Source organism: Cyrtonyx montezumae, unplaced genomic scaffold, assembly GCF_038088225.1.
Source record: "Cyrtonyx montezumae isolate F1298 unplaced genomic scaffold, pur_monq_1.0 scaffold_3, whole genome shotgun sequence".
In the NCBI taxonomy this organism is placed as follows: Eukaryota; Metazoa; Chordata; class Aves; order Galliformes; family Odontophoridae; genus Cyrtonyx; species Cyrtonyx montezumae.
Window position 1 is genome coordinate 27773018 of NW_027072034.1, and position 12556 is coordinate 27785573.

Sequence of the window (12556 nt, forward strand, 5' to 3'; positions counted from 1 at the left end):
GTTGCATTTCTTAAACCTCAACATAACACAGAGCACAAGTGACACGTCCAGGTTGCTTCCTCCACCACTGCACAGGAGGGTGGAACGCAGCAACTGCTCAATTGTGTGTAACAAGGCAGGAAGACAGTATCTCTAAAGAAGTAACAGGAGGAATACAGGGAGTCACCATCTCTAATGAGCTATCAGGAGGGATTCAGGGAGTCATCATATGAATTCCTTAAAGAGCAACTCGAGCAACACTCCTTCACACACACATACACCTTTTTCTTTCCGATGAAAGTTCATTAATGAATGAAAGTACTCAGGAATTCAGATTTAGATTCATTTTCAGTGTGGACATAAATGGAGAAATCATGAACTTTCAGGATTCAGATAAGTGCATGTCATTTGTATTTATTTATTTTGGAAGACAAGAACATTGAAGAACCTTTGTATTGCAATGGTTTAGGCTCAGTGTAAGAGGAAATGGTCTGATACTGATTTCTTACTGCTTCTTTCTGTTGTGGGTCTTCTGTTTTGTTTTGTTTTTAAAGGTATTTTCTCTCTCAAGAAATGTTAATTTTCGGTTAAACCTCGTAAGGAATGTTGTCTGTTTGTCAATAAGACAAAAATCATAATCAAGGCCTTTACTTGTCAGGCAGTAGTCCTCTGTTAAGCATGGCCCAGATACGTCACATGAATCAGGAAGAGAATAGTTGCGTGGAAGCAGAACTGGCAAAAACTTACAATGAATAGGGTCACTCTTCCCAGGCTTGTAAAAAAGATGGCAGCTTTACAACAGTAGAGTAACAAATCTGTTTTTATTTTTTACCCATAAAATCACATTGTTTCCTAAGCAGTGAAGGTTTTTTTAGAAGCCTCTTTTATACATAAGTAAATATTTTTCTAATGTAATCTTAATTTACCTTGCAAACCAATCCTAGTTTATTTAACAATGAGATAGCTTTCTGCAGGGAAGGCAGGAAGAAATGGGGGATGGCAAAGGGAGAGCTTGGCTCTGGCTGCAATAAGCAGCTGCTCTTTGCTACTTGCCTGCAATGGAGTAATACGTCAGTAATTATATGAAAGTCAGACAGATTCCCTGCTTTTCTTGCCAAACAAAATTCTGAGAGCTGAGAGCTGGAAAGGAGGACAGAGAACTTTCAGTCTACTCTTTTTCCACTCATAGCTTTCTTTCCATGTTAGCAGCTACTGCTGCTATTAATTTTCTGGTCTTTGTGCCCTGAGAGGCCTCACATACTACACAAATTTAATTTTAGCACTTGAGCTTTAATGCATCCGTGTTTATTAAATTAACTTCGCAAAAATATTCAGCTGCTTCTACCAATAACTCCCATCAGAAAGAATAACGTTTATTTTCCATGCTGTTCTAGGAGCAAACACAAAAGAACATTTGGTCTTCGTGGAAGAAAGGCGAAGATAGAAAAAAATCCACAGAAGGACAACGTATGTCAAATGGTACAATACTCAGCTGTGGTCTTAAGTGTAATAAAAACCAGGAAGTAAACCTAATCTTCGAAATAGTCTCTGAAGATGATGAGTCAGATTCTATTTGCACTAGGAAATTTATAGAAAGTTTCTCACCATTGCTAAAATAATTCATGGCATCTAAAGAGATGCCGCATTTTCATCACAGTTCACAGAGTTCCAAAATAAAATGAATGATGGATAATGTCAGAATTAGTCTGTCCTTTTGCATTTGGACAGCGTGGAATTACGTGACAACCTCCTGCAAATACAATTTGTTTTAAGGGAATCAGAATCAGATAAAATGTGAAGAACTCCTTTTGTGACTAGATCCATCAGTGCAAGTGATATTTAGGAAGGGTAGATTCTTAATGCAACCTACCAAGGCTGTTATTCCGAGATGTGCTAGCTCTGAACAGGCATGGCAGGGAACCTACGTAAGCTTGTACCATTTTTCTGCAGCAACTGGCAACAGACAAGAATACTCTTGGGCGTCTCAAATGGCACTAGGCAAGTATGTATGGCAACTAAATAAAACTCTAAATGTTAACCAGCGTAAGTTCTCCGTAAGAAAGAAGGAGGGATTGGAACAAATTATGTATTCAATTAAATGTTTTGTTTTGTTTTCTTACAAAAATACCCAACAGCATTCTGCATGAGTTATCATAAAGTCCTCCATCTTCAACCTTCCTGCAAAGAAAAAGAGGCAAATGTAATTAATTTGTACAAGAATGGCACATAGAAATTGCAGATTACACTGCAGAGTTGTAAATCATAGCATCGTTAAGGTTGGAAAAGACCTCTAAGATGATCTAGCCCAAATGCTGATCTACCACAAATGTTGCCCACTAGACCATGCTTCTTAGTACCTCATCTAAACGTTTCTTGTACACCTCCAGGGACAGTGACTCAACCACCTCCCTGGGCAGCCTGTGCCAGTGCCTGGCTGCTCTCTCAGAGAAGTTTTTCATAACATCCAATCTGAACCCTGGTACAAATAGAGGCCATTCCCTCTTGCCCTATCACCATTACCTGGGAGAAGAGGTTGATTCCCACCTTGCCACAGCCTCCTTTCAGGTAGTTGCAGAGGACAATAAGGTCTTCCCTGATCCTCCTCTTCTCCAGATTGAACAACCCCAGCTCCCTCAGCTTCTTCTTGTAGGACTTGTACCCCAGACCCCTCACAGCTTTGTTTCCCTTCTCTGGACATGTTCCAGGGCCTCAGTGTCTTTCTTGCAGTGAGGGGACCGAAACTGAACACAGCACTCAAGATGCAGCCTCACCAGAGCTCAGGAGATACATTTTCACAAAACACTTTAAAATTATGTATTTGGTATTTAAATGTATACTTATTAGATTCTATTGAATATTCAAGAAGTCGTTATTTGCAGCTATTTTCGTTCACAATCTTGAGGCAAAAGAGAACATAAAAGTAAAAACCAGCTAAAATAAAACTGCATCTCTTTTGTTACTTCCTTGGGGAAAATGCTGTTCTGTTAAAACTCCTGAGTAAGCAGAAGGCCCACCTCCTTGAACCAACAGAAACAGAAAGCTGCTCACTTCCCTTAAAATGACCAGGAATAGAACGGAGGACAAATTAATGCAAATAGGCCTGCACATAACAACATTCTTTTCCAAACACATATATGTGGGCTAGTAAACTTAGTGGCTGAACTCTTCTGAGTCACAAGAAATTAGGAATTTGTTGGTAAGTAATACAATAACCATACTAATTATTCTATTTCATTAAATAATTTTAGCTTATAAAATGAACAGTAAGTGCAAAAATCTGTCTTCATACAAACCAGGACCTGACATGTTATATATTACTGCTTCCTTTTCTCAAGAGGGTGTAAGTTACAGCTTAACCCTTGACAGTCACATTTCCTTGTTTACCCTATACACAATCAGTCAACAAAGGCAGGTATATAATAGTCAGGGAAACGAAACCTATTGTCTAGAAATAAGTTAGAACCACTTAACATATTTATATTCTCTGTACCTAAACTTTTGAACAAGAAGATTGTCAAAAATATTTTTAAGCCTTGTTTTCTTCAGCATAAAGTCTAACCAGGATAACGATAGAGAAAAGAATGAATTAGAATGTAAATGTAATGAAATGTAGAAAAAATGTTAAAACTGTGTCCCATGTCCCAGTTTTGTAACATACAACAGCAGTTAAAGAAAATATCTTTAACTGCAGTTTAATTTAATTACAATTAATTAACCTATAAAACCCATTGTCAAAATATATTAAGGAAAACAGTAGAAAAGCAGAATATTAAAAATGACATTTATATATTTTTAAGGGTAATTAATCACTACTGAGAAAAAAAGAGAAACAAGTATGATTCTCCAAATTATATGCCAAGTACAGATTGATTAAGGAACCAGTATAATATGGTGATTTCTGTGGTTGTCTATTTTTGAATATTTGGTGTAGATTACCAGTAAGGAAATAAGAAAGGTTAACCTCATAACAAGAATTCTAGGCACAAAACTTAAGATTGTAGACCCACAGGATGTCTGAGGCTGGCAGAGCCGTCTGTGTCCCTTTGGCCCAAGCCCTTGTCATCAGGGCCACCGGAGCAGGGTGCCAGGCAGTTTTTGGAGGGCTCCAAGGAAGAGGACCCACAGCCTCTGGGCAGCCTGTGCCAGTGCTGCATGGTGTTCAGAGGGATCCCCCTGAATCTCCTCCAGGCTGAACGGCTTCAGCCCTCTCAGCCTCTTCTCACTAGAAAGGTACTCCAGTCTCAAATGGTGTTTCCAATATGTCCAGGTCTCTCTTGTACTGGGGTCCCAGTAGTTCTCTGCTTGCAGCCTTACCAGCACTGAGAAGAGTGGGTAGGATCACCTACCTCAATCTGCCACTTCACCTACTGCAGCCAAGAGTACTTCAGCCCTCTTTGCAGCAAGGGTACGGTGCTGACTTGTGTCCACCATGATCTTCACCACAAGCACAGGTTCCTCCCTGCAGAGCTGCTTCCAGCTGGGTAGACCCAGCACGTCCCGGTTCCAGAAACTGCTCCAGCCTGGGTGCAGAACTCTGCACTTCTTACTGAACTCCATGAGATTCCTGCCATCCCTCTCCAGCCTGCCAAGGTCCTGCCAACTCTGGTGAGTAAAGATGCTGGGACACATGCAGAATTCCTGCATGATACTGTTAGACTGCTTCATTTCTAAGTATTCCACTTGGTCATTGCTAAAAGGAATACAACCGCACTTGGCTATCCTGCAGGAGGTTGTGGAAGTTAGTAAATTAATGAGTGTTTATAAGGAAATTAGATAAAGTCCACTGCCTACGTGGTGTGGTAGCTCCCGTGTCCCAGTGGGAGATAAAAACACAAGCAAACGCTTAATAGGAATCCTCAGAGTAGTGCTAGTTCATTTCTGTTCATCATGATAAAATGTAGTTTTACTATTCATTACTTTTTTTGGTAAACAACGCAAATGACTACAGCGCGGTATAAAACAGCCCGCCCGCTTTCCACGGAAGAAGCCGTTCCGTTTAATCGCAGACATCCTCTCAGTTACCATTTTTATAACATAAGCCCCCCGCCCTCAGCCACCCCTCCCCCTCCGGCATAGCGCGAAGCGGATTGGAGGAGCCGGGAGCGCGGCGCCTTCCGCGCGCTTCCCGCCGTGCCCCGCCTGGCGCCCGCCCCGCCCCGCCCCGCCCGCTTCCTTTGTGCTCGGGCGGTAACGGCTGCCGCAGTCGCCGTCGCTCGCAGCCCGCTCCCTCCTTCTCTCCCCCCCTTCCCCTCCCCCCGCCATCCCTCTCGCCGCTTTCCCCTGCCCGCCATGTCGCTGGGCGCTGGCCCCGAGGCGGGCTTCTCCAGCGAGGAGCTGCTGACCCTCCGTTTCCCGCTGCACCGCGCCTGCCGCGACGGCGACCTGCCCGCCCTGTGCGCGCTTCTTCAGAGCGCTCCGCGCTCCGATCTGGCCGCCGAGGACTCCTTCTACGGCTGGACGCCCATCCACTGGGCCGCGCACTTCGGCAAGGTGGGGCCCGGCGCCGCAGGGGGGGGGGAAGAAGGGAAGGAGGAGGAGGAGGGCGGCAGGCCGCCGCGCGGCGCCATCTTTACGGAGCGGGAGGGGGTGGGGGGGCTGGCTTTTCCCTCCGCCGGGCCCCGCAGTTGGAGGCTGTCGTGTTGTTATCCGGCCGCGTTACCGCAGCGGGCTGCCTGGGGGATGGGTCCGCCGCCGTCGGGGCTGGGAGTGAGGCGCGCTGAGCGTAAAGACCCAGACGTGACGAGTAGCAGCGCTGCATGGCAGCTGTTGTTTATGGAGCCCGCGGGCAGCGATCTGTGTTTAGGTGAAGGGTAGCGGCGTTGACTTGGCCTGAGCCTCCGCTTCCTAAGAGCCCCGAGTGACCGTGGCAGACTGGCGGCGGTGCCGGGAGTCGTGCGCTGTGACGACCGCAGCGCCGTGCTAAAAAAAGCCCGTGCGGTCCGGGTTGTCTTTGTTCCGCTGACGAACCTGAATTAACAACTCCTTCCCAAATGGGCAAACGGCGGAAAAAGACACATACGCGCCTTTTCTCCTCATTCCCTGTGTTATCACTCACCTCAGATCTGAAGAGGAGTGGTGTTCTACTGTATTTGTTTTATCCGGGCGTTTCCTGTTTCTAAGTGCTCCGGCCAACGCATGATTCAGGCCCGGGGCTGCGTGTTTTTATTTCCTCTGTGATTTGTCTGGCTCCTAAATGTGAGGAACGTGTGCTCTTGTTCTCTCTCCTGTGCCTAGTACATTGATGGTGTGCCAGGGAAGGAAAATTAATGTATTTATGCAGGTGTAATGATTTAGGTGAGTACATTAAGAGTGAGATTCTATATGTTAAGTGGTCTCATCTACCGTGCTTGAGAAACATTTTAGAAACAGAGCTAAGCAGTCTTACTGTCTTAAAAAATAATGAATAACAGAACAGAAACTCCAAACCTACGTATCTATACAGAAACTAATCTGCGTTCAGAAACAAAGGGGAGTAACTTACATTTTGTTTTGAAGTAGGCTCGTACAAAATCTGAAGGTACTGTTTTAACATCAAAACAGCCTTTAATGTTGAAATTAATCTGTCTTGTGTTTATGACTCCCGTTTTCTTTTAGCGTATCAAAGGAATCTTTGACGCGTGTGTTAGTCACGCTCCGTCTTTCAAGTGCATGTTTAGTTCTGTTTTCCTTAAGCATCTTCAGCTTTCTGCCAGCCACCAAGGATATGTGAATCTTGTGTACATTCCTTTCAGCTGAAGGGATTCTTGCATAGAGAGCTGTCAAAGGGAGTGAGTCAGCGTGCAAGCTGCCCTGTTGGTCATGTTCACTCCTAGGTACCTTCACTGAAAATTGGTTTCTTTTAAAACTTCTTGCATTTAGGGTGTAAACACTTTGGGTTTTTTCCAAGTGAAATGAAACTTGCCAGGATGGCACAGACTACAGATGTTTCTGTATCACTTTGCATATGTATGCTTCTTAATAAGCATTCTGTCAGGCTAGGTGGACCCAGTGTGTGAAAGCCACCTGCGTGCCTTATAGTCCTATTAGATAATGTTTCTTTGAGTCAGATTGTGCAAGGGAGCCGCAGAGTGGCTGAGGTGGGAAGGGACCTGTGGGGCCATCTGGTCCAACCCCCTTGGGTGGGCCACAGCAGGGCTGCCAAAACAGGTTGACCTTGTCCAGGTGGTGTGTGAGGATCTCCAAGGAAGGAGACTCCCCACCTTTCCAGTTGCTAGTCACCTCACTGTGGAATAAGTATTTCCTGATGTTCTCCTGTGTTTCAGTGCACTGGAAAAGTTAGCATTGCTATAATTAGATCCAAAGCTTGGCTAACTTTGTGTTAGTTTTACGTGGTTTTACTTCTCATCAGCTAACAGATGATTGCCAGAAGTGAAACAGTAACTTTTTGGTGGGCATTTATATACGCACTGTGTGTTATTTTTTTTTCCTGAAAAGCAGATTGATCATTACTACAAATGAAAAGCTCCTCCGCATCTCAAAACATCATGGTTTTAAAAATTCTGGTTTTGAAACATCCACCAGGAGTTACTAAACAGCATTCTTTCACTTCTTCTGATAGTTACTTGTTATGTTGAATTTTGTGGGGTTTTCACTTGGTTTTTCTCTGCCTAAAAGGAATTAAATGACAACTAAACTTCACGGCTGTTCATCTGATAGAGGATGCTTCAGCTGTGTGGTCCATCAGGCGTGACTGATTGTAAGTGCATTCCTGTAAGAGGCTGAAATGACAAAGCTGATCTCGTTCTGCTTTGGAAGAAATCCTTGTGGAACAACTTGCTGTAAGCAATAACATCTAAAGCCCTTCCTGCACACACATAGCATCAGTCTGGGGTCGGTGAGCTTATAGATGCTTCTTTTCCTTTACCTCTTGCACAAGGAAAGCCCTTTGGGCACGTAAGGATGATGGAAAAATAACTTTAGAATAAAGCTAGGTAGAACTGCCTTTCTACACATAGTTGTAGGTGTCCTGCAATAGGGAAGTACTTCAACAAAAATGTGTTAACTTCTATTAGAAGTGAATATTCCGAAGATGACGGCTTTGTAATGGGAATTACTGATCTAATACTAGTATCAAAATACACTACCCTATGACTAAAAAGAAGACACTGTACTCAAAATATATAGCTTATTTTGGGACATGACTGCAGACCTTCCAATTAGTAAGTGAAGCACCAGCAGTGTCATTTCTGAATGATGGAGAAACATTCTTATTGTTGTATCAGGCGATGTGCGAGACACCGCGATGTGACGCGACAGGAACAGGCGCCAGCGGGACAATATCGGGTGTGACGCGATAGGGCCCCTCCCCAATGTGTTGTTCCGGCAACATGGCGGTTCAGCAGGAAGCGCCGCGCTGTCAGTGCCACACTGGCAATAGAATACTGCGCGTACTTGAGGGCGTGGGCACACAGTGTCTATAAGCGAGTGCGTGCTGCCAATAAACGCCGTTTACTGCTTCACCACAGTGGTGTGAACGTGCAGTTATTTGTCCCTGACTGGTTTAGGTCAGTATCGCAGACCTCTTAACACAACAAATCGTGACCCTGACTGTCATGGTTTTATGATTTTTTTTTGGTGCTGGTATTCCACGTCATAACATCATGTAGTGCATTTGGAGTTAAAGAGTTAATGCTCCAGCTCCATGCATCATTGACAGTTCCGGGTATACCTGCCTCAGAAGAGAAGAAAGATTACATTCCCCATGGGACTTTGCGATGCTTTGCGTTCTTACGTGTTTATGCTCAGAGGGGAAGATAAAAACTGTCTGTGGTCACGGGACCCTCTCTTTCCTTTGGGATCGACTCAGCAGTGGGTGCTCGCTGCCGTCCACCTTCAGCGTTAGCGTAAGACCTTCAGTTTATCGGACACTCTTGCTCATTTTATTTGATTTATTAGCCTCAATTCCAATTATATTGTATTATATTGTGTTATTTTGCTTTCTGATATCTTATTTAGTAAATTAGCTTTTCTCCTCAGGTCGTTGCTGCTGTTTTGTTTTTAGGCCCATCTCCCTTTCCCCCTTCCCCTTTCCTGGGGTGTGGGTCTGTGGGTCCCCCGCACCAGTGGAACTGGGCCAAACCAGCCTGGTAAACTGTTGACATTTCTGGCACCCAATGTGGGGCAAAACCAGCTGCCTTAGCCGGGCAGAGACATACTTTTAGAATGAATCTCTCTTTGCTTTCAGAGAGAGCTTCGTTAGGAAGCTTATCTGTACTGTAGGTGCTGTATTGCAAAACACGACCTTGAAGTCTGGGCGTACTGCCAGTTGTCCTGGGATATTTGTAGACTTTTTGGGTGCTGCCAGCTAGTTTTAGTAAAGAAAAAAAAAAGGAAAAAAAATGCTTTCTCTTTAAATTGCTTTTAAAGGGACTGCATTTCATTGTTTTTTCCCTTGTAGTGCTCAGAACGCACTGGGACTTAATTAAGTTTGCCAGTCTGATCCATGGAGCTTGGTCTCTATGTGATGAAACTAAAAACACTGATGGACATACCTACCTGGCTTTTGTGTACAATGTGGTATTCAGTTCCGGAGGGAGTAACTCCAGATGGAGTTGCTAACTCTGTGGAACTTGTGATTTTTAAACAGACGTCTGGCCTCTCCTTTGAATTCATTATGTGTTTTCTGAATGCTCATCCAATGCTCGTAATGACTGTGGTGTCAGTCTCCCTGAATGTATTCTTCATCATTTTACTCAGTATCTGTATTGATAATATTTCGAGAAAACCTTCCCCAGAGCCAGAGATTACTGACTGGCAGGGAGTTTGGAGGGACTTAGGAGAGACTTTAGAGAAATGGGCATCACCGGTGTCATGGAACTTTTCTCCTGAACACGTGCAAGATCCTGGATCCTGAGAACTTAAGCAGATATTTGAGACAGGGATGTTGCGGCTCTGGGCCTCCTCAGATCAGTCTAATTGTTTGGGATCTGGCTTATGCTTACTGAGCCTTATTCAATACTATCCCAGAGAGGTATAGAGGTTTTGAAATAGAGCAAGAGAGTCTCTGAGCCGAAAAGGACAGTCTCCAGATCTGGAAAGAGAGTCTTTTAGCTGACAATCAGACCTTCCAGTCCAATCTAGACACCCTCCAATCCGAGAGAGACGCCCTCTGGTCTCAGCAAGAAGCTCTCCAATCCAACATGGACACCCTCCAGACTGAGCAAGACAACTTCCGGTTCGAGAGAGACACCCTACGGTTTCAACGAGATGCCTTCTGATCCAACATGGATGCTTTCTGGTCCCAGCAGGATGCCTTCTAATCTGGATTAGACGCCCTCCAATCTGAGTGAAAATTCCTCAAAACTGAGTATCTTCCCTGCCAAGGTACATTATTCCGTTACGAAAATGAACTGACCCATGTTCGGGCTCAACAAGACAAGCTCCAAGGTGAACTAAATTCCCTCATAGCTCAGCAAGATGAACTTTGAGCCAAGCTAGAGAGAATGATCATTAATACTAACCAATATGATCAACCACAGGTGACACCAGAATCGATGTCAGTTGCCCCTGTAAGAGGACGGAAGATGAAAAAAGTCTCGACTCCCTTAGAAGAGAAGAAAGAGGAGGAGCTGATTGTGGAAGAAGCAGACTCTGAAAGAGAAGAAGAAAAAGTAGAGGAATCAGACACTGTAAGAGAAGATGTCCAGAGGAGTGGTTCAAAACTCCAGTTTCCTGTAGGAGGGCTGAGACACCCAACAAGATCACGGTCACCAACACCTAGGAGGGCCATGAGTCCTGATAGAGTAGAAGATGAAAGAGAGATCATTACCGATGTTACTTGACCTCTGAAAATGAATGAAATTCTAAGTTTGAGAAAAGACTTTACACGCCATGCAAATGAGCCTCTTGTCACCTGGTTACTACACTGTTGGGACAGTGGGGCCAACAGTGTGTGGCTAGATGGTAACGAAGCTCGCCAATTGGGTAGCATTGCCAGGGACTCTGCCATTGATAGAGGCATTAGTACATACCACAGTAGACCCTTCACTCTCTGGAAGTGGATGCTGATAGCTGTGAGAGAAAAATACCCCTTCAGAGTTGATCTGTTGCCTGAGAAAAAGAAATGGTCTGATATGGAAAAGGGCATAAGTTATTTGAGAGAATATGCTGTGGTGGTGGAAATGTTACATGACCCTGCATTCACTCATGATGAACCAAACCAAAAGCATGATCCTGAGAGAATCAGATGTGCACCAATTATGTGGCATATGTTCATGAGGACTGCCCCAGACAGGTATGCCAGTACATTAGCAGCAATGTATGGCAGAAGACAAAGAAGACTCCTTATAAATGACCTGATTAACAAACTTCAAGACATTGAGTTACATTTAAACCCCTCTACGAGCTTATGTTTCAGCCTCGGTAAAGGTAACTGAAAGAGTGGACAGACTAGAGAGCAATCAAGAAGATAAAATGAATGAACTGACTACTGTGCTTGATTCTGATGAAACTGATGGGAACCAGGATTCCCAAAACAGTATTGTCTCAGCTATCAAAAGAGGATGTTCTACTGCTTGAGGAAGTGACAACAATAAGACTACATCACATATTGCCTTGTGGCGTTATCTACGTGACCGGGGGAAGATATGAAGAAGTGGCATAAAAAAACCCACTTCTGCACTTCAGGCACGTGTAAAAGAGTTACAAAATAGGTCAGCCCTCAGGGTGAACTTCTCCAAGAAGGTGACTGTTCCAGTGACTGCCGGACACGGCAGTAGCTGTAAAGACAACAGAAGTAACAAATAGAACATGTTGGGAAAAGCTAATTTATTTAGTATAAATTAGCTTTCCTCCTCAGATCGTTGCCGCTGTTTTGTTTTTAGGCCCATCTCCCTTTTCCCCCTTCCCTCTTCCCTTTTCCTGGGGCGTGGGTCTACAGGTCCCCCGCACCAATGGAACAGGGCCAAATCAGCCCAGTGAACTGTTGACACTGATGTGATCTACCGTGTGTGTGTTAGACATTGTCTGCAAGCCTGCGGAACTGGGTCTGCGGAAGGCCAGTAGGTTTGACATTTTTCCACCCATGTGGTGGTGCCTGTGGTGTCCCAAGAGCCTGTGAGGTTGGCGGCAGGTTGCTCTCGGAACGCGACGTGAGCTGTGCTGGTGATGGAACAACTTATCAAGGTAATTCTTTCTTTTGCTAAGGATTACTGTGGCAAACACAATCCTTCTAAGAAGGATGTCTCTAAGTTACTTTCCTGCTTTGTGGAGGAGGGCATTGTCTTCTCCCTGCGGGATGTGCTCTGTCATGATGAGTGGGATACTATTACATCTGCCCTTGCACAACACTTGATGTTAGACCAAAGGACAAAAAAAGCAGCAGAACTTAAGACATGGGGTTTTGTGCTTGGCGCACTTAAGGCAGTGAGGGAGGAGGGGAAGGTTGGTCGTGCTGTTCGCGATTTGATGGCTTTTGATCAGTTAAACGGAGAAAAAGGCGGCCCAAGGACCAGGTCTTCTTCAAGGAATCCCGAGGAGAACAGTTCAGCGAGTACAACTCTCGCTGTCGCTGCGCCTTCATTGCCCGAGTTGCAGGATTTAGCTGAGGAAGTACTGCAACAACTCGCAGCAGCCAATA

General features: G+C 44.6%; 1 protein-coding gene across 2 annotated transcripts in view; it reads left to right on the plus strand.

Annotated features, from left to right (window-relative positions):
• The first annotated feature begins 5187 nt into the window (after positions 1–5187).
• Positions 5188–12556, plus strand: part of ANKRD10 (ankyrin repeat domain 10) — a 44457-nt gene continuing 37088 nt past the window's right edge. The window contains exon 1 of one of the 2 annotated variants that reach the window (XM_065741005.1): positions 5188–5469. In XM_065741005.1, the coding sequence (XP_065597077.1) occupies positions 5269–5469 (201 nt within the window). In that variant the 5' untranslated portion in view covers positions 5188–5268. The remainder of the gene's footprint in view (positions 5470–12556) is intronic. The other variant, XM_065741006.1, reaches the window with a different exon arrangement.